Here is a 26177-nt window from a genome sequence, read left to right on the forward strand (position 1 = left end):
CTGCCTGCATTTGACCCTTACCGCTCTGGAGCAGGGGTCCGCCGACCCTTCGGGTTCACCCCCTCGGGGGTCCCGTGAACTTCAGAATCAGGTTTAATATCACCGCCGTATTTCGTGAAATGTGTTGTCTTTTGGGGGCAACAGAACAACACGATGCATAATAATAGAGAAAAAATGAGAATGACAGCAAATTTATACATAAATACAAATAAAAAAGTGGTGAGGTGATATTCATGGGTTCAATGTCCGTTCAGAAATTCAATGTCCGTTCAGAAATTGGATGGCAGGGGGGTAGAAGCTGTTCCTGAATCATTGAGTGTGTGTCTTCAGGCTCCTGTACCTATTCCTGATGGTAGCAATGAGAAGAGGACATGTCCTGGGTGGTGGGGGCAGGGCCAGCACTAAGGTGGTGCTATAGCCCCAGCAGAAATTGCAATAGCCCCACCATAGCACCACCAAGAAATTAACTGAGCTGCTTTGCTTTCTCTGTATAGTTTTGAATACAGCTTGTTTCTCCAGTTGATCTAGTGAAACAGCAACCCCGATTACCATAGCACCCACGCAGCAATAAAGTTATAAACTCTGTCAGATCCACTCTACACTTCTGCTTATTTGTTCGTTGTCAATGTCTTGCCGTTGCTGTGCTCAGATCAGTTAAGCTGATCTAAGATCACTTAAGGTGGCGATGTCACTCACTGTCACTCACGCAAGAGTACATCCAGGCACAGATTCGTGGTCTCGCGAGACTAACGGATGCCCCACACACACACAAGCGAGCATGGGGCTGGCACGTGCATTATTTTGGCTGGCGTGAAAAATGGATCGATTTTTAGTCAGAAAATGACCTCGTCCAGAAGAATCAGTGGTGTCTCAGCCTGAGCCTGTCTTAATCAAAAGTGACATGCAGAAAGAAGTAAGTGGGGATGAGGACGACAGCGGTTCATCGAAGGAGTTTAGGGTGAAGTAGAGGAACAAGAAATGGAGCGGGATTCAGAAGAGAACGTGGATGAAGCTGCTCTTAGTGTGAGTGGGAATACTGTTAGCGATATTAGCCAGCAGCTGGACCCTGTCGGCCAGCATTGAAAAAGTACTCTTCGCTTCTTGCAACAGTTTGGCAATCAGCAAAGAAGTTTTATTCGTGGCTGGTTTGACCTGTACTCCTGGCTGGAATATTCAGTCACAAAAGATGCTACATTCTGCTTCGCATGCAGGCATTTCCTGTGTGGAGGACATGGGTTCCATTCTGAATCTACCTTCACTGTCACCGGTTACCGCAACTGGTGGAAAGCTACAACAGCTTTCAAAACCCACCATGTAAGTGCAGCTCATAAGTTTGCGATGGAGGCATGGGCCGAATTCAGATTGAGAAAGCGATTGGGAAATATGTTGGATAAAGGACATGCAAAGATTGTCCAAGAAAATCGTGAGTATATGAGATCAGTGGTTGAGTGTCTACGCTATACTGTGTGCCAAGGCATTGCCCAGCGAGGACACCGGGAGAATGATGGATCTGACAATAGGGGAAACTTTGTTGAGTTGCTCAGTGTAATTGGGAAGTTTGATAAGACTGTAGCTAAAAAAATAGAGGACAATCCTGGAAATGCAAAAAGCACCCATCACGATATCCAAAATGAAATTATGGGTATTATGGCAGATATGGTCAGACGTCAAATAAGTGCAGAAATCGAGGAGGCAGGACATTTTGCCAACATGGTGGATGAAAGTAAAGACTTGAGTAAAAAGGAGCAAATACCAGTGGTGGTGCGGTATTTGAATAACGAAACAATGCTTGAAGAATTCTTGCACTTCACTCCAGCAGAAGGGTTGGATGCAGAGTCGCTTCTTAAAAGCATTGAACAGACACTCGCCCAGTGTGTTATTGATAAGAACGCGTGTATAGGTCAGAGTTATGACGGGGCGGCAGTGATGTCCAGGTGCAATAACGGGGTACAAGAGAGGTTCAGGAAAGAGGTCCCGCAGGCATTATATATACACTGCCATGCTCACAGACTTAACCTTGTTTTAGTGGATGTTGTGAGCAATGTACCACAAGCGGGCGAGGTTTTCGAAACTGTGTAGCTGCTTTACAACTTCTTTTCAAACTCAGTTGCCCACGATCTTTTCATGAAGAAACAGAGAGAACTGGAATTAACTGCACAGCCCGCGGAGTTGAAGAAATTGTCAGATACACGCTGGGCATGGCAGTATACAGCTTTGTGGACTATAAGGAAATCACTCCCTGCCATTCAGGCTACATTACAGGATATTATGGGTCAACCAAATGCAGGGAGGAAAACGGAGGCCAGGTAAATGGACTGATTGTCGAGCAGTTTGCTTTACTTCTCACTCTGTTTGAGGATTTATTCCGAGTCACCAAGTTCATGTCAGACCGGCGACAATCTCCCAGTTTGGAGCTTTCATCCGCTGTGGACTTGGCTCAGTCTGTTATCGATGCACTCTCAGCAAAATGGGGAGAGGAATCATGGGGTGAAATTCAGACAAGAGCTAGGGACCTGTGTGTCAAGGCTGGTATACAGAGCAGACCACATGAAAGGAGACAGGCCCAGCCACCCCGCTGCCTACATGATTTTGTTGTTGAGGCCTAAACTGAACGCACAGCTGTCACATCCTCTGATGACCTTCGCAAGCACTGTTTCTATTCGGAAATAGACAGGCTTTTGACTGAAATGAAAAGACGGTTCTCAATTGAGACTGGGGGTGTTCTGACTGGAGTCTCAGCATTGAGTCCCAAACACAAGCTCTTCTTAGACAAGAATTGTCTTTGGCCAATGGCCCAATGCTATGGAGTGACTGAAGTGAACCTGACTGCAGAGCTACATCAGGTTCGGCATCTGCTGGAAACAAAACAAAAGCAAGGACAGAGGGTGAATGACACAGTGGAATTTCTAGCTCTAATGAGACTCTACCGCGATGCATTTATAGATTTATACAAACTAATCTGCATATCACTGACTCTGCATGTGACATCTGCCTCATGTGAACGGAGTTTCTCTTGCCTCAGATGCCTCAAAAACTACCTAAGGAATAGCAGCGGCGATGCTCGGAGCAGCAGCTTGGCCCTGTTGGCCATAAACAGCCGGAGGACCAAGGCACTTGACATCCAGAAAATCATTGATGCTTTCACCACCAACCACAACAACAGACGGATTGTGCTTCTCTGAAAACATCAATGGTGAGCGCAGTTGATTTTTTAAAAATTTGGGCCAAGACTAATGCTGATTACTATTATTATTTTGTGGTGGATACCCCATAGTCCTGATGTTTCCTGCAAATCCCAAAATATTACATTTACTGCTATTAAGCCTACTGGTTTTGCTTAGACTTTCAAGCGGTGATTCTGTTAATTTTTGTTTTAAATTCAATAGCCAAATTAATTGAGGTATTGCATGGTCAGAGTGCGATTTGTCCCAACTCCTGGTAAAGCCTTGCATCTGTAGTTTGCCTTATTTGACTTTAATAATGGTGTATCTTTTGGCATTGTCTGTCTATGTAATGCGAATAGCAGTGGATATTGTGGGTTCGTGTTGTGTTTTTCAGTTGAAAAGCACGCATTTGACGCTGATTGCGGGATTGGTGCGTGATTCACACTGTGCGCTGTGGGTTGGATGCTCTGTTGGTTTGTTTGTTTATGCTCTGTGTAGTCCGGGTTGTCTCCGATGCTGTTAACACTGTCACAGTTCACTTCTATATTATATTTATCAATTGCTGTTTATTGTGAATGAACAGAGGCATTTATAGTAGGCACATAATGCTTGAAACTGACTTTTTAACACCACGTATCTGGCCTTGCGAATACATACAGTGCATTACTCAGCACCATCACTGAATCATTCAGCCCCACTGTAGCACCAGCAAGAAAAATCTCTGGTGCCGCCGCTGGGCGGGGGTCCGTTATGATGGACGTTGCCTTTTTGAGGGATCGTGCCCTGGAGATGGCCTGGATACTACGGAGGCTACTACCCAAGATGGAGCTGACTGAGTTTACAACTTCGGTGATGCAGCCTGTCAGCATGCTCTCCCCAGTACATCTGTAGAAGTTTTCGGTGACAAACCAAATCTCCTCAAACTCCAAATGAAATCTAGCCACTGTCCTGCCTTCTTTATAGTTGCATCAATATGTTGGGACCAGGTTAGATCCTCGGAGCCTAAAGACTGGCTCAATGCCAATGTCATACCAATCTACAAGAAAGGGGTCAGGTCTTCACCATCTAACTCCCGACCTGTGTCACTGACTTGTATTGCAAGCAAGCAGCTAGAACACATTATTCACAGCAATATCATGGGTCATTTGGAGAGATTCTCACTCCTCTCCGACAGACAGCAGGGATTTAGGAGTGGACCGTCTTGCGAAACACAGTTAGCCGGACTTGTTAATGACCTAGCCCAGATTCTGGATGCAAACAATCAAGTTGACCTTTGCATAATGGATTTTAATAAAGCTTCTGATACTGTACCACATCAATGCCTGTTAGCTAAACTTGACCATCTTGGCATCTGAGGCTCTACCAAGGACTGGATCAAAAGCTTTCTAACTAAACGGCACCAGAAGGTATTAATCGACGGGCAATCCTCATCCAGCTGTCCAGTGTTTTTGGGAGTACCACAGGGCACTGTCTTGGGCCCACTACTTTTTCTAACCTATATAAATGACCTTCCAACTTGTGTTACATCTGAAGTCAGACTATTTGCAGATGACCTGATTCTGTACAGACCCATAAGTTCTCCAAATGACTGCCATACCCTTCAACAAGACATTAACTCGCTGTACAAGTGGGAATCCTCCTGGCGGATGAAATTTAACATCTCAAAGTGCTACATTATGAGAATGACCCACAAGAATTTTTTTTTTACCATCATCAGTACTTCATGGGAAACGTTGCACTCCAGGAAGTAAAACATCACCCCTACTTGGGCATTGAACTGTCAGATAACCTTAGCTGGGCAAAACGCATCAACCAAACCATTTCAAGTTCCAACAAAATCCTTGGCTTTCTACGGCATAACTTCTGGAATTGCTCAAAAACCACAAAAGAAATTGCTTATAAAACTCCCGTCCGTCCAAGACTTGAATACTGTAGTGCTATCTGGGATCCCTACCAAACCAATCCATTCACATCAATAACCTCGAGAAAGTCCAGAGAAGAGCTGCCAGCTTTGTAACCAGTGATTACAGAAAGACCAGCAGTGTTACAGATGTGCTTCTCGACCTCAAATGGGATACCCTCCAAAGACGCCACACATTAGCCAGGATTACTACAATTTACAAGGAAACTCAGTCATTAATCCCATCCCACATGAGTCACCTTTCGTGCAACCAGAATAACAGAGCAGCAACCCAACAAAGCCAACCCCTGAACTACAAGACCATTCGGACCAACAAGGACGGCTACCGCTACTCACTGTACCCCAGGACCATTCCAGTTTGGAACCCGCTGCCGCCACACATTAAATCTGCCGCCGATAGTAAAACTTTCAAGTCGCTGCTCTTAAACACTGCAATTTAAATTACAACCACGTGCGTGAGGGACTGCATGTTTATAGCCCAGCGGAGGTTGGTGCAGTATGGACAAGACAAGACAGAGATATTAACAACCAGGAGCTTGAATTGCTCACTCTCTCCACTTCTGATCCCTCTACGAGGACTGGTATGTGTTCCTTCGTCTTACCCTTCCTGAAGTCCACAATTAGCTCTTTCCTCTTACTGACGTTGAGTGCCGTGTTTTAATGCACATAGCCCTTGTTGCCACGCAGTGACTGAAAGGCTGCCACGCACAGAGACATTGTTGCCACAACGAGAACTGGTGTGAGTCCCTTGTCCTACCCTCTTTGAAGTCCACGATCAGTAGTTTGGTCTTACTGACGCTGAATGCACAGTTGTTGCTGTGACACCACTCAACCAGTTGCTTATGATATACTTTATACTTTATTGTCGCCAAACAATTTGTACTAAAACGTACAATCAACACAGCAATATTTGATTCTGCGCTTCACACTTCCTGGATTACAAATATTAAACGTAGTTAACATTAGTAAATATTAAAAATTTAAATTATAAATCATAAATAGAAAATAGAAAAATGGGAAATAAGGTATTTCAAAAAACAGAGGCAGGTCCGGATATTTGGAGGGTACGGTCCAGATCCAGGTCAGGATCCGTTCAGCAGTCTTATCACAGTTGGAAAGAAGCTGTTCCCAAATCTGTCTGTACAAGTCTTCAAGCTCCTGAACTTTCTCCCGGAGGGAAGAGGGATGAAAAGTGTGTTGGCTGGGTGGGTCGTGTCCTTGATTATCCTGGCAGCACTGCTCCGACAGCGTGCGGTGTAAAGTGAGTCCAAGGACGGAAGATTGGTTTGTGTGATGTGTTGGGCTGTGTTCACGATCTTCTGCAGCTTCTTCCGGTCTTGGACAGGACAACTTCCATACCAGGTTGTGATGCTCCCTAGAAGAATGCTTTCTACGGTGCATCTATAAAAATTAGTGAGGGTTTTAGGGGACAGGCCAAATGACGTCACAAAACAAAATGCTGGTGACAGGGTATTTTTAAAACTAATCTGAAACTGCTACCAACCTGTTGTAAAAAAAACATAGGAACATGAACACTGTACAACTTTTAGTAAAATCCTTTATCATGTGTTGTTTCAAAGTGTTCAACTGTGCTCCGCGGTCTGTGAACAGAATGCAGCAGCTAATATGACCAATTAAAGCTCGACACGCTTTACCTCCTTATCTGAGGGAAGGATATTGTGACAATTTTTCTGCATTGTGGCTTCACTTACTTTGCAGTAAGGAGCTACAAGGGAAGAGGTACGGGACTGCAAGAGTCTTAGACACATATACGTATATAGCTCAGGTGCCTGAGACTTCTGCATGGTACTGTAGTAATTTTATGTATCGCACTGTACTGCAAAAAAAAAAACAAATTTCATGACAGATGAGTGATGATAAACTTGATTCTGATCTGGGTCTCTGTTGTGGACTGAGAGTGGGAAGGGGGCAGGGAGAGGGGAATCATGGTTGGGAAAAGGGGAAGGGAGAGGGGAGGGAGCGGGAAGCACCAGAGAGAGATTCTGTATCGGTCAATAAACCAATTGTTTGGAATCAAATGACCTTGCCTGGTGTCTCAGGGCTGGGTGTGTCTGCACCTGTCCCTGGCACTCCTTCTCTGCCACTTGTCCCACACGCCTCCCGCGGTGCTCCACCCTCACCATTCCCAATGTCCTTTGCTCCCGCCAGATTTACAAACTCTCTCCACTCCACGTTGACAAATACAATCCTGTGCAAAAGTCTTAGGCACCCTGTCTTTATGTGCTTATGTCTTTTGCAGAGAAATGTACACTTTATAAAACAAAACAAGAAGTTTGAATTGATTAAAAAAAAACCCAGCAGATGCCGAAAATCTGAAATAAAACTGAAAATCCTGGAAAGGCTGAACAGGCTGCTGCCTCTATGGGAATGAAATGCTTTGAACGTATGGTGGGTGCTGGAGACTGGGTTAATTCTCATTGGGATGCTGGAGACTGAGGGGTGACTGATAGTGGCAATAAAATTGTGAGGGGCATTGATGGTCAAAATCCTTTTCCCAAGCTGGCAGAGCCTGGAACTAGAGGGAGCAGGATTAAGATTAGGGGGGAGAAATTTGAATGAGATCTGAGGGATGGGTTTTCCACACCGAGGGCAATGAATATCTGGAATGAGCTGGGACGATACTGCTGTAATGTCTGAAACCTGGATAGGAAAGGTATAGGGAAGAGAAACTACATCCCTTCAACCATTTAATTCTTGAACAAACGCACAACCCTCCACTAAAGTGCCATGTCATATGACATTGTCATTATGCGTCATGTCATATGGCATCATTGTTATGTGCTGTGTCATATGGCATCATCATTATGTGCTGTGTCGAATGACATCATCATTATGTGCCGTGCTGTATGACATCATCATTATGTGCTGTGTCGTCTGACGTGGGCGATCATGGTCTTTCCATGACCGTGATTGTTCTTGGCAAGTCTTTCGACGGAAGTGGTTTGCCATTGCCTTCTTCTGGGCAGTGTCTTTACAAGACGGGTGAACCCCAGCCATTATCAATACTCTTCAGAGATTGTCTGCCTGGTGTCAGTGGTCACATAACCAAGACTTGTGATCTGCACCGGCTGTTCATACGGCCATCCACCACCTGCTCCCATGGATTCACACGACCCAGATCAGGGTTGGGGGGGGCGTGTAGTGCTAAGCAGGTGTTACTCCTTACAGAGGGAAGGACCGCCTTGCACCTCCTTTGGTAGAGATGTATCTCCACTTGCCACCTACATTAGAGTTTACCCAAAGTATAACAGTAAGGTTTGAGCCACTGGCCCCAGGAGGGGCTACCGGGAGCCGATGCTATTGGACAAGCTGATGGGTCCTGACGCTCTCCGAGATGTTATCAAAATTCTGAGATTTATGGATTGGACTGGTGTTCATATTATCCTCCTTTTTAGTTCTATGTTTATTTTCGTGCTCTCTCCCATTCTTTCTTGTTGCCGATTGGCGGGCTGGGGGTTTGGGGTCTGATGTTCTTGTTGCTTCTCCATGTGGGCGATCAGTTAGTTTCTGTGTGAGGGAGGGGTTGGGGGGAGTTTGGGGTGTGCGGGTTTTTGTTTCTTTTTTCATTTGGGGGAGATTGATGTCTTTCTTTCAACTACTTCTGTGGTTTTCTGTGTTTCATGGCTATCTGGAGAAGACTAATCTCAGGGTTGTATTCTCCATACCTACTTTGGTAATAAAATGAACTTTTGAACCACTTTGATCATTTTGCAATAAAATGGTCTTTATTTTGCTCTGATTTGTATATAATTTATGTTTTTTCTTATAAATGCTGCTAATACACTCAGTGGCCACTTTATTAGGTACACCTGTACACCTTGTTAATGCAAATATCTGTTCAGCCAATCATGAGCCAGAAATTCAATGCATAAAAAGCATGCAGACATGGTCAAGAGGTTCAGTTGTTGTTCAGACCAAACATCAGAGTTGGGAAGAAATGTGATCTAAGTGACTGTGACCATGGACTAATTGTTGGCGCCAGATGGGGTGGTTTGAGTATCTCAGAAGCTGCTGATCTCCTGGGATTTTCACGCACAACAGTCTCTAAGAGTTACAGAGAATGGTGTGAAAAACAAAAAAAAAAGCTTCCAGTGAGAGAGAGTTCTGTGGGCAAAAACACCTTGTTAACGAGAAGATCAGAGGAGAGTGTCCAGACTGGTTCAAGATGATAGACTGTAATAACAAAGTGTTACAACAGTGGTGTGCGGAAGAGCATCTCTGAACGCACGTCACTTTGAACCTAGTGGTGGATGGGCTACAGCAACAGAAGACCGCGAACATGCACTCGGGGGCACCTAATAAAGAGGCCACGGGGTGTCTAAAGCTCCGTGCCTGTGATGCTGGTGCAGGTAAGTTTTTCAGTGTGCCTGTACACACGGACTTGTGCAGACGGCTTTGACTTTGACTTTGAGCTATGGGTCTAACGCCGGCAGTCGGGATCAGCGTGGATGGGTATTACGGTCAATGCAGACAAGGTGGGGGGAAAGGCCCATTTCTGTTCTGTAGAATTCTAGACAGCACAGGTGCAGGCCACTCGGCCCATTGATCCATGCTAACCACCAAGCCTGTTACCTGTAGTACTGTGCAAAAGTCTGAGGCATGGGGGGGAAATGAATTCTGTAAAGTGAAGGTGCTTTCAAAAATAATGAAAAGTTTTTAAATATCAAAAAATACTGTAAAGAGTAAAAAAAAACTAAATCAGATTTAGTGTTTCCACCCTTTGCCTTTTAAACTGCATCAATTCTCTTATGTACACTGTGGTGCAGTTTTACAAGAAAATCGGCTGGTAGGTTGTTCCAAGCATCTTGGAGAACTGGCCACAGTTCAAAGTACATTTGTTATCAAAGTATGTACACATTATGCAACCTTGAGGCTTGTCTCCTTACGGGCAGCCACAAAATAAGAAACCCCCAAAAAAATTTTTTTAAAATGACAGTCAAGCATCCACAGTGCAAAGAAGGGAGGAAAAAAATGCCAATCACGCAAACAGTAAAAGGAAGCAGGTAGCATTGGGAACGAGAGTGGGAATGAGTCCATAGACATGAAGCCGGGAGCAGACTTTGGCTGTCTCGCTTGCTGCTGTCTCTCCAGGTAATCCCAGACAACCTTGATGTTGAGATCAGGGCTCTGTGGAGGCCGTACCCTCTGAAACCACATACTTAATTAAAAAAAACGAAGACTTTTGCACAGTACTGGTACATGCAGGGAAGCTTATAGTGTGAGAGCTGCGACTCCCCCCCCCACCCCCCTGAACATGCACACTTGAAAGCCCGCGGAAAAAGAGAGAGCCTAACGCGTGTAGGAGGTCCAGTCGATTCACTGTGCGATCAATCGGCCACACGTGCTCTTGCTGCATTCTTGCGATCGATAACCGATCTGATGCAGTTGCAAGTCCTGTCCATACTAATCCTACTCCCCAACCCTTGGCCCAGGGCGTCCGTGCCCTCTCGATTGACTTGCTCGGCTCGGCTCTGCACAAAGCTCAACTTCTGTGCTCTGATTTGAAACAGCGGGACCACAAACCAAAGAGCCTCATGTCCAGTCAGGTACGGCACTTGGCGTCGCTCATCGACTTCCATCGCCTGTGGAACGTGTTTCTGGTGCCGATGCTGATTGAGCGATACCCAGGGTCCAAAGGCATTGAATTCGTCCGACAGGTGGGTGCCCGTTAAAATTATCTGCTTTTTGTGGTGCACTGTTCACATCTCAGGGGCAACTTTCAGACACAAATGACCCCATCTACCCTCATCATGGCTCTTCCACTTTATTTGTCTTGTTGCAATGTGCTTTCTCAGTAAAGCTGTATTGAATTGAAGGAAAGAATTTATGAGGCTTTTCCTGGTGCCGGAAGTTCTGAATTGCAGGCAGAGGCTGGCCGACCTGGGTCTTTATTGTTTGCAAAGGAGGAGAATGAGAGGCAATTTTAAAGCGAACGTTCCCAAACTGGGGTCCTGTGACCACCCCCGCCCCCTCGCCCGTGCGATGGCATAAAACAGTTTTTGAAGCCCTGGTTTAAATCAGCCCACACAAAATGCCGGAGGAACTCAGCAAGTCTAGGGAGGGAAATAATCTGCCAATGTTTCAGGCCAAGACTCTTCATCAGGGCTCAAAAGAAAGGGGACAGAAGCCAGAATAAGACAGTGGGAGGAAAGGGCAGGTGACGGGTGACTCTAGGTTGGGAGGAAGTTGCGTAGGCGGGGGAGGGAGGAGATGAAGTAAGAAGCTGGGAGGTGATTGGTGGGAGAGGTTAACGGCTGAAGAAGAAGGAGTCTGATAGGAGAGGAGAGTGGACCATGGGAGAAAGGGGACACCAGAGGGAGCTGATGGGCAAGTGGGAAGTGACCGGGTGAGAGGGAAGACAGAATAGGGAATGGAGTTTAACTCATACAGCGCGTGGATCTCCCCCAGCCACATTACATTGTGGACTTGCAGTATAGGAAAGGCCAGTCAGTCCTCGTACAGCCAGCGTTTACAGCCCCCGTTGTGAGAGGCAATACCTTCAGCACTGTGGCAGAGGGCAGAGCCTTTGCTTCCTTGGACGTTTGCCTGACACCTAAAACTTTGACAAACGTCTATGGATGTGTAGTGGAGAGTATATTGACTGGCTGCATCACAGCCCGGTATGGAAACGCCAATGGTCTTGAACAGAAAATCCTACAACAAGTCGTTGATTTGGCCCAGTCCATCACAGGTAAAGCCCTCCCCACCATTCAGCACGTATACACAGAGCACTGTTGCAGGAAGGCAGCATCATCAGGGACCCCCACCACCCAGATCATGCTCTCTTCTCACTGCTGCCATCGGGAAGGAGATTCAGGAGCCTCAAGACCCACACCACCAGGTTCAGGAACAGTTATTACCCCTCAGCCATCAGGCTCCTGAACCAAAAAGGGGTAACTTCACTCAAAGTCACTCGCCCCATCACTGAACTGTTCCCACATCCTATGGGCTCACTTTCCAGGATTCTTCATCCCATGTTCTCGATATTTATTGATTATTACTATTTCTTTGCATTCGCACAGGTAGTTGTCTTTTGCACTCTGGTGATACGCCCAGTCGGTGTGGTCTTTCATTGATTCTATTGTGGTTAATGGATTTATTGAGTATGCCCACAAGAAAATGAATCTCAGTGTTGTCTGTGGTGACATCATGTACTTTGATAATAAATATACCTTGAACTTTGAACTCTGTTGGCCTCTTAACTGCGGATTGGAGCCTATAACCTGCTGAGGGTGCCACCCCTCAAGCCTCACTGACTCACGGTAGTGTGATGCTATCACAGCGCCGGTGAATTGAGTTCAATTCCCGCTGCTGTCTGTGAGGAGTTTGTACGTTCTCCATGTGACCGTGTGGGTTTCCTCCGGGTGCTCTGGTTTCCTCCCACAGTCCAAAGACCTGCGGGTTGGTTGGTAGGTTAGTTGGTCACGTGGGTGTGAGTGGGCAGCACCAGCCCGTTGGGCAGAAGGGCCTGTTACCGTGTTATCTAAATAAAATAGTGTGTGAGGTCTGAGCGTGAGTAGCCAGTCAGATTTCCCTGGGATTTAATCAGAGTCGCTGATATCGGCGTTACATTTATTTTACAGCGGAATAGGCCCTTCCAGCACTCCGAGCCGCGAAGCCCAGCAACCCCCGATTTAACCCCTGCCTACTCACTGGGCAATTTCCAATGACCAATTAATCTACCAACAGGTACATCTTTGGACTGTGGGAGGAAACTGGAGCACCCGGAGGAAACCCACGTGGTCACGGGGAGAACGTACACACTCCTTACAGACAGCGGCGGGAATTGAACCTGGGTCGCCTGTATGGTAAACGGTTGTGCTAACCACCGCACTACCGTGCTGCACCCCCCTCCCCCATTTTATAATCGTTTTATAATCCTGCATGCAAATGTTTTTCCTACTATCTCAGTGCACGTGACAGTAGTAAACCAATGCCGTTCCTGCCCTGATCTCAGATTGCACGAAGCCCAGTTTTTGGTGGCGAAGGCAGATTGGGAACCCACCCAGCACTCCGTTCATGTGAAGCTACCACTGCACAGTGCGATGGTCTGCGGAGATCTGGTGTGGATGAGGGCCGGGAACTGCAAGATCCTGGGACCCTAGGAGGGATCTCCACCGATCGCTTGTCTTTGTCTAACCACGTAGATCTTGTGGCCAAGGAGGAGACCCAAGTCTCAAATTCCTCTTTGAGGCTAAAGAAATTCGGCATGCCCCTGTCAATCCTTCCCTGATTTTACTGCATGCAAATAGACCGTTCCGGCTGACCGGAACTGCACTGAGAGCGGTAAGTGTAAAGGAGTTGGGTGTTTACTGATCTGGTTAACAACAGATGGTGCAATCCGGGTCATATTACGATCGAGGAACGTGTTTGTAGACCGGATATTGAACTTTTTACTGTTGGACTTCGGCCACATTCCACCGTGATACAACACTGGGTGGCAAGGGAGGTCGTTCCTGCCTGTGGCCATCGAACGTGCAGCTCCTCCCGTGGGGGGTCAGACACCCTGAGCCAATAGACTGGTCCTAGACTTATTTTCCATCTGACATAGTTTGCATTTTGTTGTTTGATTGTTTGTGGGTTTTGTATTGCAATATTTATGCTCTATTCTTGGTTGGTGTGGCTGTAACGAAACCCAATTTCCCTTGGGATCAAGAAAGTATATCTATCTATCTATCTTGATGAACTGAAGGAAGCTGGGTGGTAGGGTGGAGATGTGTCTCTACCAAAGGCTCCTTCCCTCCGCTAGCCTGCAGGTCACCCTGGGGAAAGGTGTAGCACCTGCTTAGCCCCCGATCAGGGTCACGTGAAGCCGTGGGAGCAGGTGGTGGATGGTTGTATGAGCAGCCGGTGCAGATCATTAGTCCTGGTTATGTGACCACTGACACCAGGCAGACAATCTCTGAAGAGTATTGATAATGGCTGGGGTCACCCGTCTTGTAAAGACACTGCCCAGAAGAAGGCGATGGCAAAGCACTTCTGTAGAAGAATTTGCCAAGAACAATCATAGTCATGGAAAGAGCATGTTTACCCACAACCATATGACATGGCATGCAATGATGATGTCATACAACACAGCACGTCATGATGAAGTCATTCAATGTGGCCCATAATTAATGAATGAACTGTAGAAAGCCTCCAGTCGGGATTCACAGCTTGGAGTGGCAACAGCTCTGCCTGAGACCACGAGAAGCCGCAGAGTTGTGGACACAATTCACAGAAACCAATCTTCCCTTCATGGTCAGTCTTGCTGCCCTGCTAAAGCAGCCAGTATGATCAAAGACTTTCCCCACCCTGGACATTCTGCGTTCTCCTCTTCCATTCGGTAGAAGATACAAAAGCCTGAAAGCTCGTCCCACCAGCTTCGAAGGTGGCTGCTATCCCACTGTTATACTTTATACTTCATTGTCACCAAACAATTGGTACTAGAACGTACAATCATCACAGCGATATTTGATTCTGCGCTTCCCGCTCCCTGGATTACAAATGGATAGTAAATATTAAAATATTTAAATTATAAATCATAAATAGAAAATAGAAAAATGGCAAGTAAGGTAGTGCAAAAAAACCGAGAGGCAGGTCCGGATATTTGAAGGGTACGGCCCAGATCCGGGTCAGGATCCGTTCAGCAGTCTTATCACAGTCGGAAAGAAGCTGTTCCCAAATCTGGCCGTACGAGTCTTCAAGCTCCTGAGCCTTCTCCCAGAGGGAAGAGGGACGAAAAGTCTGTTGGCTGGGTGGGTCGTATCCTTGATTATCCTGGCAGCACTGCTCCGACAGCGTGCAGTGTAAAGTGAGTCCACGGATGGAAGATTGGTTTGTGTGATGTGCTGCGCTGTGTTCACGATCTTCTGCAGCTTCTCCCGGTCTTGGACAGGACAACTTCCAAACCAGGTTGTGATGCTCCCTAGAAGAATGCTTTCTACGGTGCATCAATAAAAATTAGTGAGGGTTTTAGGGGACAGGCCAAATTTCTTTAGCTTTCTCAGGAAGTAAAGGCGCTGGTGGGCCTTCTTGTCAGCGGACTCTGCTTGATTGGACCAAGTTATTGGACTATTGAACAAGGTCCCTTCTGCTGAACTGAGTATGCCTGGACTCTTTCGATTTTATGTTTTATTTTGTCTTTCTTGCACGTCTTTTTTGTCATTTGCGCGATTAGTTTGTTTTGTTGCACATGGTGGGGAGGGGTTGATGTTTTTCTCTGAATGGGTTCCATGGTTTTCTCTGTTTTGTGTTTGTCTGCGGGGATGATGAATGTCAGGGTTGTAACCTGTGCACACACTTCGATAATAGATGCACTTTGAATCAGCGTGATATGGGGTCTCGAACTCACAACCTGCCCCGTCGTGGCCTCGCACCTCACTGTCTGCCCGCGCTGCTCTTTCTCTGTAAGTGTCACACTTTATTCTGCATTGGCTTCTCCTGGCGCAGGATGAACACCCCTTATCCCAGCTGCTTGGGGCCGGAAGTGTTCCAGATTTTGGATTTTGAGGAGTGCCCCAATGTAGTTTTGTCTTGAAAAGATCTGTATGATGAACGGTGTGTGTGAAGCAGTTACTCGCTCTTCTTCGGGACACCTGAGAGCAATAAACCGATTTATTCAGGAGAGGGAAACCAGAGGCCCATGAGCCTGTCCTCATTGGAGGATCAGACGTGGAGAGGGTCAGCAACTTTAAATTCCTGAGTGTTACTAATTCAGAGGACTCGTCCAAGACCCAGTACGTAAATGCAGTTGTGAAGAAAGCACAGCAGCACCTTTACTTCCTTCGGAGTTTGAGAGATTCGGCGTGACGTCTGAAACTTCGACTAACTTCTAAAGATGTGTGGTGGAGAGTGTATTGACTGGCTGCATCACAGCCTGGTATGGGAAACATCAATACCCTTGAATGGAAAGTCCTACAAAAAGTAGTGGATTTGGCCCAGTTCATCACAGGTAAAGCCCTCCCAACCGTTGAGCACATGGACATGAAATGCTGTCGTAGGAAAGCAGCATCCATCATCAGAGATCCTCACCACCCAGGCCATGCTCTCTTCTCGCTGCTGCCATCAGGTAGAAGGTACAAGAGCGTCAGGACTCACACCACCAGGTTCGAGAACAGTTACTACCCCTCAATCACCAGGCTCTTGAACAAAAGGGGATAATTACACTCACTTGCCCATCCATTGAGATGATCCCACAACCAATGATCTCACTTTAAGGACTCTTTATCTCATGTTCTTGTTATTTATTGCCATTTATTTATATTTGCATTTGCACAGTTTGTTGTCTTCTGCACTCTGGTTGATCTTTCATTGATCCTGTTATAGTTACTACTCTATAGATTTGCTGAGTATGCCCACAGGAAAATGAATCTCAGGGTTGTAGTTGATGACGTTTATACATAGAAACATAGAAAATAGATGCAGGAGTAGGCCATTCGGCCCTTCGAGCCTGCACCGCCATTTATTATGATCATGGCTGATCATCCAACTCAGAACCCCGCCCCAGCCTTCCCTCCATACCCCCTGACCCCCGTAGCCACAAGGGCCATATCTAACTCCCTCTTAAATATAGCCAATGAACTGGCGTCAACTGTTTCCTGTGGCAGAGAATTCCACAGATTCACCACTCTCTGTGTGAAGAAGTTTTTCCTAATCTCGGTCCTAAAAGGCTTCCCCCCTATCCTCAAACTGTGGCCCCTTGTTCTGGACTTCCCCAACATCGGGAACAATCTTTCTGCATCTAGCCTGTCCAATTCCTTTAGGATCTTATACATTTCAATCAGATCCCCCCTCAATCTTCTAAATTCCAACGAGTACAAGCCCAGTTCATCCATTCTTTCTTCATATGAAAGTCCTGCCGTTCCAGGAATCAATCTGGTGAACCTCCTTTGTACTCCCTCTATGGCAAGAATGTCTTTCCTCAGATTAGGGGACCAAAACTGCACACAATATTCCAGGTGTGGTCTCACCAAGGCCTTGTACAACTGCAGTAGTACCTCCCTGCTCCTGTACTCAAATCCTCTCGCTATAAATGCCAGCATACCATTCGCCTTTTTCACCGCCTGCTGTACTTGCATGCCCACTTTCAATGACTGGTGTATAATGACACCCAGGTCTCGTTGCACCTCCCCTTTTCCTAATCGGCCACCATTCAGATAATAATCTGTTTCCCTGTTTTTGCCACCAAAGTGGATAACTTCACATTTATCCACATTAAATTGCATCTGCCATGAATTTGCCCACTCACCCAACCTATCCAAGTCACCCTGCATCCTCTTAGCATCCTCCTCACAGCTAACACTGCCACCCAGCTTCATGTCATCCGCAAACTTGGAGATGCTGCATTTAATTCCCTCATCCAAGTCATTAATATATATTAATTTATGTACTCTGATAATAAAATCTACTGTGAACTTCCCATGTATTCTTATTTCATGTCCAGAAGTTCCTCAGTGTATGAGAAGGGTTACATCACAGGAAAAGGTTTTGCTGAAAGATTTTGTGAATTGAAAAATCTTGGCAAACTGTGTACTGGAGGCTTGAGGACTGTGCATTCCTGTGTGGGAGAGTTCCGCGTTATATTTACTCTTATGAAAATCGGCTTTGTAAATCGAGGACAAGTACTCACGGAGTCTGGGCTTTGACGCACAGATCCATCAATTGAACATTTGTATATCGAGGAACTATCGTAATACAAGTTATTGTGCGGTTGAAGTTGCAACGTAACAAAATCGGAAAAGGTGGGGGGTCAGTTCTGTTTCTCAAAAGCATGATTTGTTTCAGTATAATTGTCCTGTGATTAGACGAGGGTTAAATCGTGTGGCTGCTGGGCGGCATAGTTTGGTAGACTGGCAGGACTTATTCCACACTGTATCTTTAACTCAGGTCCATGATATAATGATGAAGATTCATTAAAGAAGACTGACAGACATTCAATGTGTAAGCGGGAAAATCGTGCCAATAATAAATTTTAAAAATGTAAATAAATAAAACTGAGAACATGAGGCCTTGAAAGAGAGTCCATAGTTTGTTGAATCAGTTCAGAGCTGGGGTGAGTGAAGTTATCCACACTGGTTCAGGAGCCTGATGTGTGGAATCAGTTCAGATTTGGGGTGAGTGAAGTTATCCACACTGGTTCAGGAGTCTGATGTGTTGAATCAGTTCAGAGTTGGGGTGAGTGAAGTTATCCACACTGGTTCAGGAGTCTGATGTGTGGAATCAGTTCAGAGTTGGGGTGAGTGAAGTTATCCACACTGGTTCAGGAGTCTGATGTGTGGAATCAGTTCAGTGTTGGGGTGAGTGAAGTTATCCACACTGGTTCAGGAGTCTGATGTGTGGAATCAGTTCAGAGTTGGGGTGAGTGAAGTTATCCACACTGGTTCAGGAGTCTGATGTGTTGAATCAGTTCAGAGTTGGGGTGAGTGAAGTTATCCACACTGGTTCAGGAGTCTGATGTGTGGGATCAGTTCAGAGTTGAGGTGAGTGAAGTTATCCACACTGGTTCAGGAGTCTGACGTGTGGAATCAGTTCAGAGTTGGGGTGAGTGAAGTTATCCACACTGGTTCAGGAGCCTGATGTGTTGAATCAGTTCAGAGTTGGGGTGAGTGAAGTTATCCACACTGGTTCAGGAGTCTGATGTGTTGAATCAGTTCAGAGTTGGGGTGAGTGAAGTTATCCACACTGGTTCAGGAGTCTGATGTGTGGAATCAGTTCAGAGTTGGGGTGAGTGAAGTTATCCACACTGGTTCAGGAGTCTGATGTGTGGAATCAGTTCAGAGTTGGGGTGAGTGAAGTTATCCACACTGGTTCAGGAGTCTGATGTGTGGAATCAGTTCAGAGTTGGGGTGAGTGAAGTTATCCACACTGGTCCGGGAGTCTGATGTGTTGAATCAGTTCAGAGTTGGGGTGAGTGACGTTATCCACACTGGTTCAGGAGTCTGATGTGTGGAATCAGTTCAGAGTCAGGGTGAGTGAAGTTATCCACACTGGTTCAGGAGCCTGATGTGTTGAATCAGTTCAGAGTTGGGGTGAGTGAAGTTATCCACACTGGTTCAGGAGTCTGATGTGTGGGATCAGTTCAGAGTTGGGGTGAGTGAAGTTATCCACACTGGTTCAGGAGCCTGATGGTTGAGGGGTAATAACTGTTCCTAAACCTGGTGGTGTGGGACCTGATGGTTGGGGGGTAATAACTGTTCCTAAACCTGGTGGTGTGAGACCTGATGGTTGGGGGGTAATAACTGTTCCTGAGCCTGGTGGTGTGGAATCTGATGGTTGAGGGGTGATAACTGTTCCTGAACCTGGTGGTGTGGGTCCTACGGCTCCTGTACCTCCTGCCCAACGGGAGCAGTGAGAAGGGAGCGTGGCCTGAACGGTGGGGTCCTTGTTGGATGTCAGGCGCAGCGCACCGTGTGAATCGGTGGGTTAGTGATGGTGTTTATTGCTCTCTCTCCCCAACAGCACATCAGAGGCCACATGGAGTCACTGTCTGCTCGCTGGGCCTTGGAACTGGACACGTTCGAGGACAGGACGCCCTTCGGCAAGCGAACCTTCTCCAACATGGTGGCGACCCTGGACCCCTTGGCCCGGCGCCGACTGGTTCTCGCCTGCCACTACGACTCCAAGTACTTCCCGGCTGACGACCGGGGGCGGGTGTACGTGGGGGCCACTGATTCGGCGGTGCCCTGTTCCATGATGCTGGAACTGGTGTCTTTGCTGGATAAGGAGCTGCTCAAACTGAAGGACAGGGTAAGTCACACAGCAGGGAACCGGCCTTTCGGTCCATCGAGTTCAGACCAGCCACTGAGCACACATCTACACTCAGAATCATAGAAACGGACCCCTCAGCCAATCAAATCCATGTCGACCACTGAACTCCCCCCCCCCCCCCCCCCCCCAGCACTACTGTCCTGTCCCAAATCCGTCTGCCATCGCCAACAGCCTTTGCTCCCGCCAGGTGTACAAATTGCTCTCCGTTCCGCATTGACAAATACAGTACTGTACAGTAGTCTCAGGCACCCTAACTGTCTGTATGTGCTTCGGACTTTTGCATGTGGGCACTGGATGCAGGGAGACACCTGCAGGCTGCCCCCAGCACGTCCACGGACCCTGTCGACTGATTTTCCTGGATGATTTGGTGTACATGTGGCAAAGCTGATCTTTAGAATTTAAATTTAATTCCCTCTTGTACAGAGGCAGGACCTGACCCTTCAGCTGCTGTTCCTCGACGGGGAGGAGGCGCTGCTCAGCTGGAGCCCCACCGACTCCCTCTATGGCTCCCGCCACCTGGCAGAGCAGATGGCAAGGACGAGGCACCCAGAGAGCTCCTCCAGCACCACCCTGATCGACTCTGTGGTGAGTTTCCCGTCACCAAGGGGACGAGGGTGGCTCTGTCATTGACGTCATCACCATGTGCCATATCATATGACATCATCATTATGTGCCGTGTCATATGACATCATTATGTGCTGTCATATGACATTGTGCTGTTTATGACATCATCATTGTGTACAATGTCATACGACATCATTACGGCGTCATCATTGTGTGCCGTGTCAAATGATTGTGGGCAAACATGGCTTTCCATCACCACAGACATCCCAGGTTTACAAATTGCTCTCCGTTCCGCATTGACAAATACAGTACTGTACAGTAGTCTCAGGCACCCTAGCTGTCTATATGTGATTAGGGAGTCTCCAGCTCCCTGATGCCCGCAAGTTATATACAATACTTGGAGATGAGAGGGAGAGAGAGTGCAGGAGCAGGAGCGAGAATGGGAGCGAGTGCGAGAGCGAGCATCCTGATTGGTCTCTCTTTGTGCTAAGTAGACCTATCAGTTTTCTCTGTGGGCGGGCTTTACAGTCGACCTCTGTCTCTCCATCAGTTCAGTTTCGTGTCCTGCACCGCCATGGCAAAGTGTTTCAAAAAAAGAAAATGTAAAATGTTTGTCACCCCAGACTACACTAAAGTGTACCCCTGCCTAATAGGGGTCAAAAATAATGACAGTGTTGCTCGCTGCACTGTTTGCAACAGTGACTTTTCTATTGCCCATGGTGGGTTAAGACTGTAAAAGACATGTTGAGCAACACACATCAAAGTTGCTGGTGAACGCAGCAGGCCAGGCAGCATCTGTAGGAAGAGGTACAGTCGACGTTTCAGGCTGAGACCCTTCGTCAGGACTAACTGAAGGAAGAGTGAGTAAGGAATTTGAAAGTTGGAGGGGGAGGGGGAGATCCAAAATGATAGGAGAAGACAGGAGGGGGAGGGATGGAGCCAAGAGCTGGACAGGTGATTGGCAAAAGGGATACGAGAGGATCATGGGACAGGAGGTCCGGGAAGAAAGACAAGGGGGGGGGGGGACACAGAGGATGGGCAAGAGGTATATTCAGAGGGACAGAGGGACAAAAACGAGAGTGAGAGAAAGAATGTGTGCATAAAAATAAGTAACAGATGGGGTACGAGGGGGAGGTGGGGCATTAGCGGAAGTTAGAGAAGTCGATGTTCATGCCATCAGGTTGGAGGCTACCCAGATGGAATATAAGGTGTTGTTCCTCCAACCTGAGTGTGGCTTCATCTTTACAGTAGAGGAGGCCATGGATAGACATGTCAGAATGGGAATGGGATGTGGAATTAAAATGTCTGGCCACTGGGAGATCCGGGTCCAGCATATTATTCTTCGTAACTTCCGCCACCTCCAACGGGATCCCACCACTAAGCACATCTTTCCCTCCCCCCCCCTCTGCATTCCGCAGGGATCGCTCCCTACGCGACTCCCTTGTCCATTCGTCCCCCCCATCCCTCCCCACTGATCTCCCTCCTGGCACTTATCCGTGTAAGCGGAACAAGTGCTACACATGCCCTTACACTTCCTCCCTTACCACCATTCAGGGCCCCAAACAGTCCTTCCAGGTGAGGCAACACTTCACCTGTGAGTCGACTGGGATGATATACTGCGTCCGGTGCTCCTGATGTGGCCTTCTATATATTGACGAGACCCGACGCAGACTGGGAGACCGCTTTGCTGAACATCTACCCTCTGTCCGCCAGAGAAAACAGGATCTCCCAGTGGCCACACATTTTAATTCCACATCCCATTCCCATTCTGACATGTCTATCCACGGCCTCCTCTACTGTAAAGATGAAGCCACACTCAGGTTGGAGGAACAACACCTTATATTCCATCTGGGTAGCCTCCAACCTGATGGCATGAACATTGACTTCTCTAACTTACTAATGCCCCACTTCCCCCTCGTACCCCATCCGTTATTTATTTATATACACACATTCTTTTTCTCTCTCTCTCCTTTTTCTCCCTCTGTCCCTCTCACAATACCCCTTGCCCATCCTCTGGGCTTTTCCCCCTCCCCCTTTTCCTTCTCACTGGGCCTCCTGTCCCATGATCCTCTCGTATCCCCTTTTGCCAATCCCCTGTCCAGCTCTTGGCTCCATCCCTCCCCCTCCTGTCTTCTCCTACCATTTCGGATCTCCCCCTCCCCCTCCCACTTTCAAATCCCTTACTCACTCTTCCTTCAGTTAATCCTGACGAAGGGTCTCGGCCCGAAATGTCGACTGTACCTCCTCCTAGAGATGCTGCCTGGTCTGCTGCGTTCACCAGCAACTTTGATGTGTGTTGCTTGAATTTCCAGCATCTGCAGAATTCCTGTTGTTTGCGTTTTTAAAAGACATGTTGAGGTGAGTTTAACAGGTGTCATTCGTTCATTAGCATAGCTAACGTTATTTAAACTAGCTGGCTAGCTGCCAAGGAGCTACTCTATTGGTGTCCTACGTGATGAGGCCAAACTCCCTGTAGACTTGCTTAAAGTTGTAATAGAATTAAAAACGACTCCATGATAATATGTAAGTACATACTTTAATGTCACATTTTCTGCATATGCTTTTTCTTCATATGCATTTTCTGCATATACCTTATGCTTTTATTTCTTTTAGGGACCACAATATATTAGGGAGGCTAATCGCAGGGAAGGCTGCTCAAGTATTTCACAGTTCTTTTCAGCAGAGCCACATCACAGTACAAGGAAAGTTTGCAAAAGAAATAGAAAAGCTATTTGCATCAGCATTGAGTTTGCCAACAAAATATATATATGTAAATAGTTTCAATATGTGTCAAATAAATTGTTGTGTTCTTTCATAATCAAATGTCCCGTGTACATGCACCCTTGGAGGTTGACCGGGGGGCAGGGGTGTTACCTCCCTGAAATGAGCTTTTGCCAGGTGGGATGTCTGTCACCGTGACTGTACTTGGCAAATTTTCCTACAGAAGTGGTTTGCCATCGCCTTCTTCTGGGCAGTGTCTTTACAAGATGGGTGACCCCAGCCCTTATCAATACTCTTCGGAGATTGTCTGCCTGGCGTCAGTGGTCACATAACCAGGACTTGTGATCTACACAGGCTGCTCGTACAACCATCCACCACCTGTTCCCAAGGGTTTATGTGACCCTGATCAGGGGCTCAGCAGGTGCTACACCTTGCCCAAGGGTGACCTGCAGGCTAGCGGAAGGAAGGAGCACCTCACGCCTCCTTTGGTAGAGACACATCTCCACCCCACCACGCAAGGCATCTTCCCGCCCACCCCTAACTGTCCTTCTGGGTCTTCTGAGGGGGAGGGGGTTACAGAATATCTTGGAACCGATTTATTAATGTCATGTGTCCCGTTTATCTTGCAAACTGTTCATTCAGATCAAATCATTACAGATAGAACAATAATTGAATGCAGAACGTTTGTAAGAAACTTCAATACAGGTAGACAATAAGGTGCAGGGCTACGACGAGGGAGACAGTAAGGTCAAGAATTCATCTTATCATACTAGGGGACCATTTAATACTCTTATAACAGAGGATTGAGCTTGGTGTGTGTGCTTTCAGGCTTCTGCCTGATGAGACGGGGAGAAGAGAGAGCATCCAGCATAGGAGGAATTGTTGGTTAGACCATAAGATTTAGGAGCAGAACTAGGCCATTTGGCCCATCTAGTCTGCTACACCATTCCATCATGGCTGATCCATTCTTCCTTTCATCCCCAATCTCCTGCCGCCTTCTTCGTGCCCTGACCAGTCAAGGAACTATCAACCTCTGCCTCAAAGACCTGGCCTCCTCAGCCGCCTGTGGTAATGAACTCCACAGATTCACCACTCTCTGACTAAAGAAATTTTTCCTCAATTCCATTCTAAAAGGATGCCCCCCTCTATTCTGAGGCTGTGTCCTCCGGTCTTGGTCTCTCCCAATATCGGACACGTCCTCTCCGCATCCACTCTTATCAAGGCTTTTCACAGTTCGCTAGATTTTGATGAGTTCACCCCTCATCTTCCTGAATTCCAGTGAATACAGGCCCAGAGCCATCAAACGCTCGTCATATGACAAGTCATTCAATCCCGAGATCCATTTTCTCAAACCTCCTTTGAACCCTGTCCGGTTTCAGCACATCCTTTCTCAGATAAGAGGCCCAAAATTGCTCATAATCCTCTTCTTCAGCCTTTTACCTCCATCGATCACCTCCCAGCATCTTGCCTCATACCGTCTTCCCTCGCTCACTCATCTTCCCCCTCACCTGGTGTCACCTATCCCCTGCCAACTCCCCTTCCGTCCACTGCCACCTTCTTCTTCTTCTGCCTCGTCCCTTTCCAGTCCCGGCGTCGACTCTTCAACCACTTCCACGGACGCCGCCTGGCCTGTGGAGCTCCTCTGGCATTTTGTGTGTGTGTGTTGCTCTGCGTTTTTAGACAGCGTGTTGGCCAGGAACTTCAGACCGTTGATTCCTCTTAACGTTGCCTCCTGCAGGATCTGTTTGTGCTCCTGGACCTCCTGGGTGGCAGCAAGCCAACATTCCTGAGCCACTTCCGGAACACCTCCCGCTGGTTCAGTCGGCTGGTTGGGATCGGTACGGCGTGTTCTCGAGCCTTCAGCGTGGACGTGTCCTCCTCCTCACCTGGGGTGGTCTGATTTGCTCCCGACGCGGAGCATTCTGCACCCCTCCCATTTCGTTGTTCAAGAGAAGGTTCTTTGAGAAGAATGGGGGGGGGGGGATCTCATTGAAACCTATTGAAAGGCCTGGACAGAGTGGATGTGGAGAGGTTGTTTCCTGCAGTGGGGGAGTCTCAGAGCAGAGGGCACAGCCTCACAAAACAAGGATTAGAGTTGAGGAAGAGTTTTTTTAGCCGGACGCTGGTGAATTTGTGGAATTCGTTGCCATCGTTGGCTGCGTCTCAGCAGAGGTCGATCGGTTCTTGACCAGCACGGGTGCCGAAGGTTACGGGAAGAAGGCTGCAGAATGCGGCTGGGGGATAATAAGGCAGCCCTGGCTGAGCGGCGGGCAGACCCGATGGGCCGAATGGCCTGGTTCTGGCCCTGTGTGCTCGCGCAGGCTGTGAACGGTGGGCAGGACAGTCAGTGAGAAGCGGTGCCAACCCCGGGAGCCCCTGCTCCCGCCATCCCAAGCCAGCTGACCTGTAGAGGAGGGAGAGGAGAGGGAAGCTGGGGCCCAAGGCAGACCAGTCTGGAAGGGAGACACAGGAGACCGCAGATGCGGGAACTGGGAGTAGAATCGAACTGCTGGAGGAACACCTGTGCAGGGAAATTGGGTGTTGCATTTTCAGGTCAAGACCCTTCCTCCAGACTGGAAAAGGAGAGAGAAGATGGCCAGTATTCAAAGGTAAAGGGGGAAGGGAGGCATGGAGTCAAAGCAGTTAGTGGAGCTCCATTACAGTCCTAGTGACCCGGGTTCGAGTCCCGCTGCTGCCTGTAAGGAGTTTGTATGTTCTCTCCGTGACCGTGTGGGTTTCCTCCGGGTGCTCTGGTTTCCTCCCACAGTCCAAAGACGTACTGGTTAGTGGTTAGTGGGTGTAATTGGTCACGTCGGTGTAATTGGGGTGACGCATTGGGCTGACTGGGACAGTCTAATATCCTGAAACTATAAAAATTAAAGTGATAGGTGAATCCGGGTGAGGGGGATGATAGGTGGATGGAGGAGGGGAGAGTGTGGACAGTGATATGGACTGGGGGGTGATGGGTGGATCCGGGTGGGGAGGGGTGATCTGCACATGGCAGAGAGGAGAGTTGGAATAGCAATAGAGGATGGGAG

General features: G+C 47.6%; 1 protein-coding gene across 3 annotated transcripts in view; it reads left to right on the forward strand.

The window, feature by feature from the left end:
* Positions 1-26177, forward strand: part of LOC140203773 (glutaminyl-peptide cyclotransferase-like) — a 31260-nt gene that overhangs the window by 645 nt on the left and 4438 nt on the right. The window contains exons 2-6 of one of the 3 annotated variants that reach the window (XM_072269839.1): positions 3023-3193; positions 10617-10763; positions 19546-19833; positions 20278-20439; positions 24878-24977. In XM_072269839.1, the coding sequence (XP_072125940.1) occupies positions 3191-3193; positions 10617-10763; positions 19546-19833; positions 20278-20439; positions 24878-24977 (700 nt within the window). In that variant the 5' untranslated portion in view covers positions 3023-3190. The remainder of the gene's footprint in view (positions 1-3022; positions 3194-10616; positions 10764-19545; positions 19834-20277; positions 20440-24877; positions 24978-26177) is intronic. The other 2 variants (XM_072269837.1, XM_072269838.1) reach the window with 2 other exon arrangements.

Source organism: Mobula birostris, chromosome 10, assembly GCF_030028105.1.
Source record: "Mobula birostris isolate sMobBir1 chromosome 10, sMobBir1.hap1, whole genome shotgun sequence".
NCBI classification, from domain to species: Eukaryota; Metazoa; Chordata; class Chondrichthyes; order Myliobatiformes; family Myliobatidae; genus Mobula; species Mobula birostris.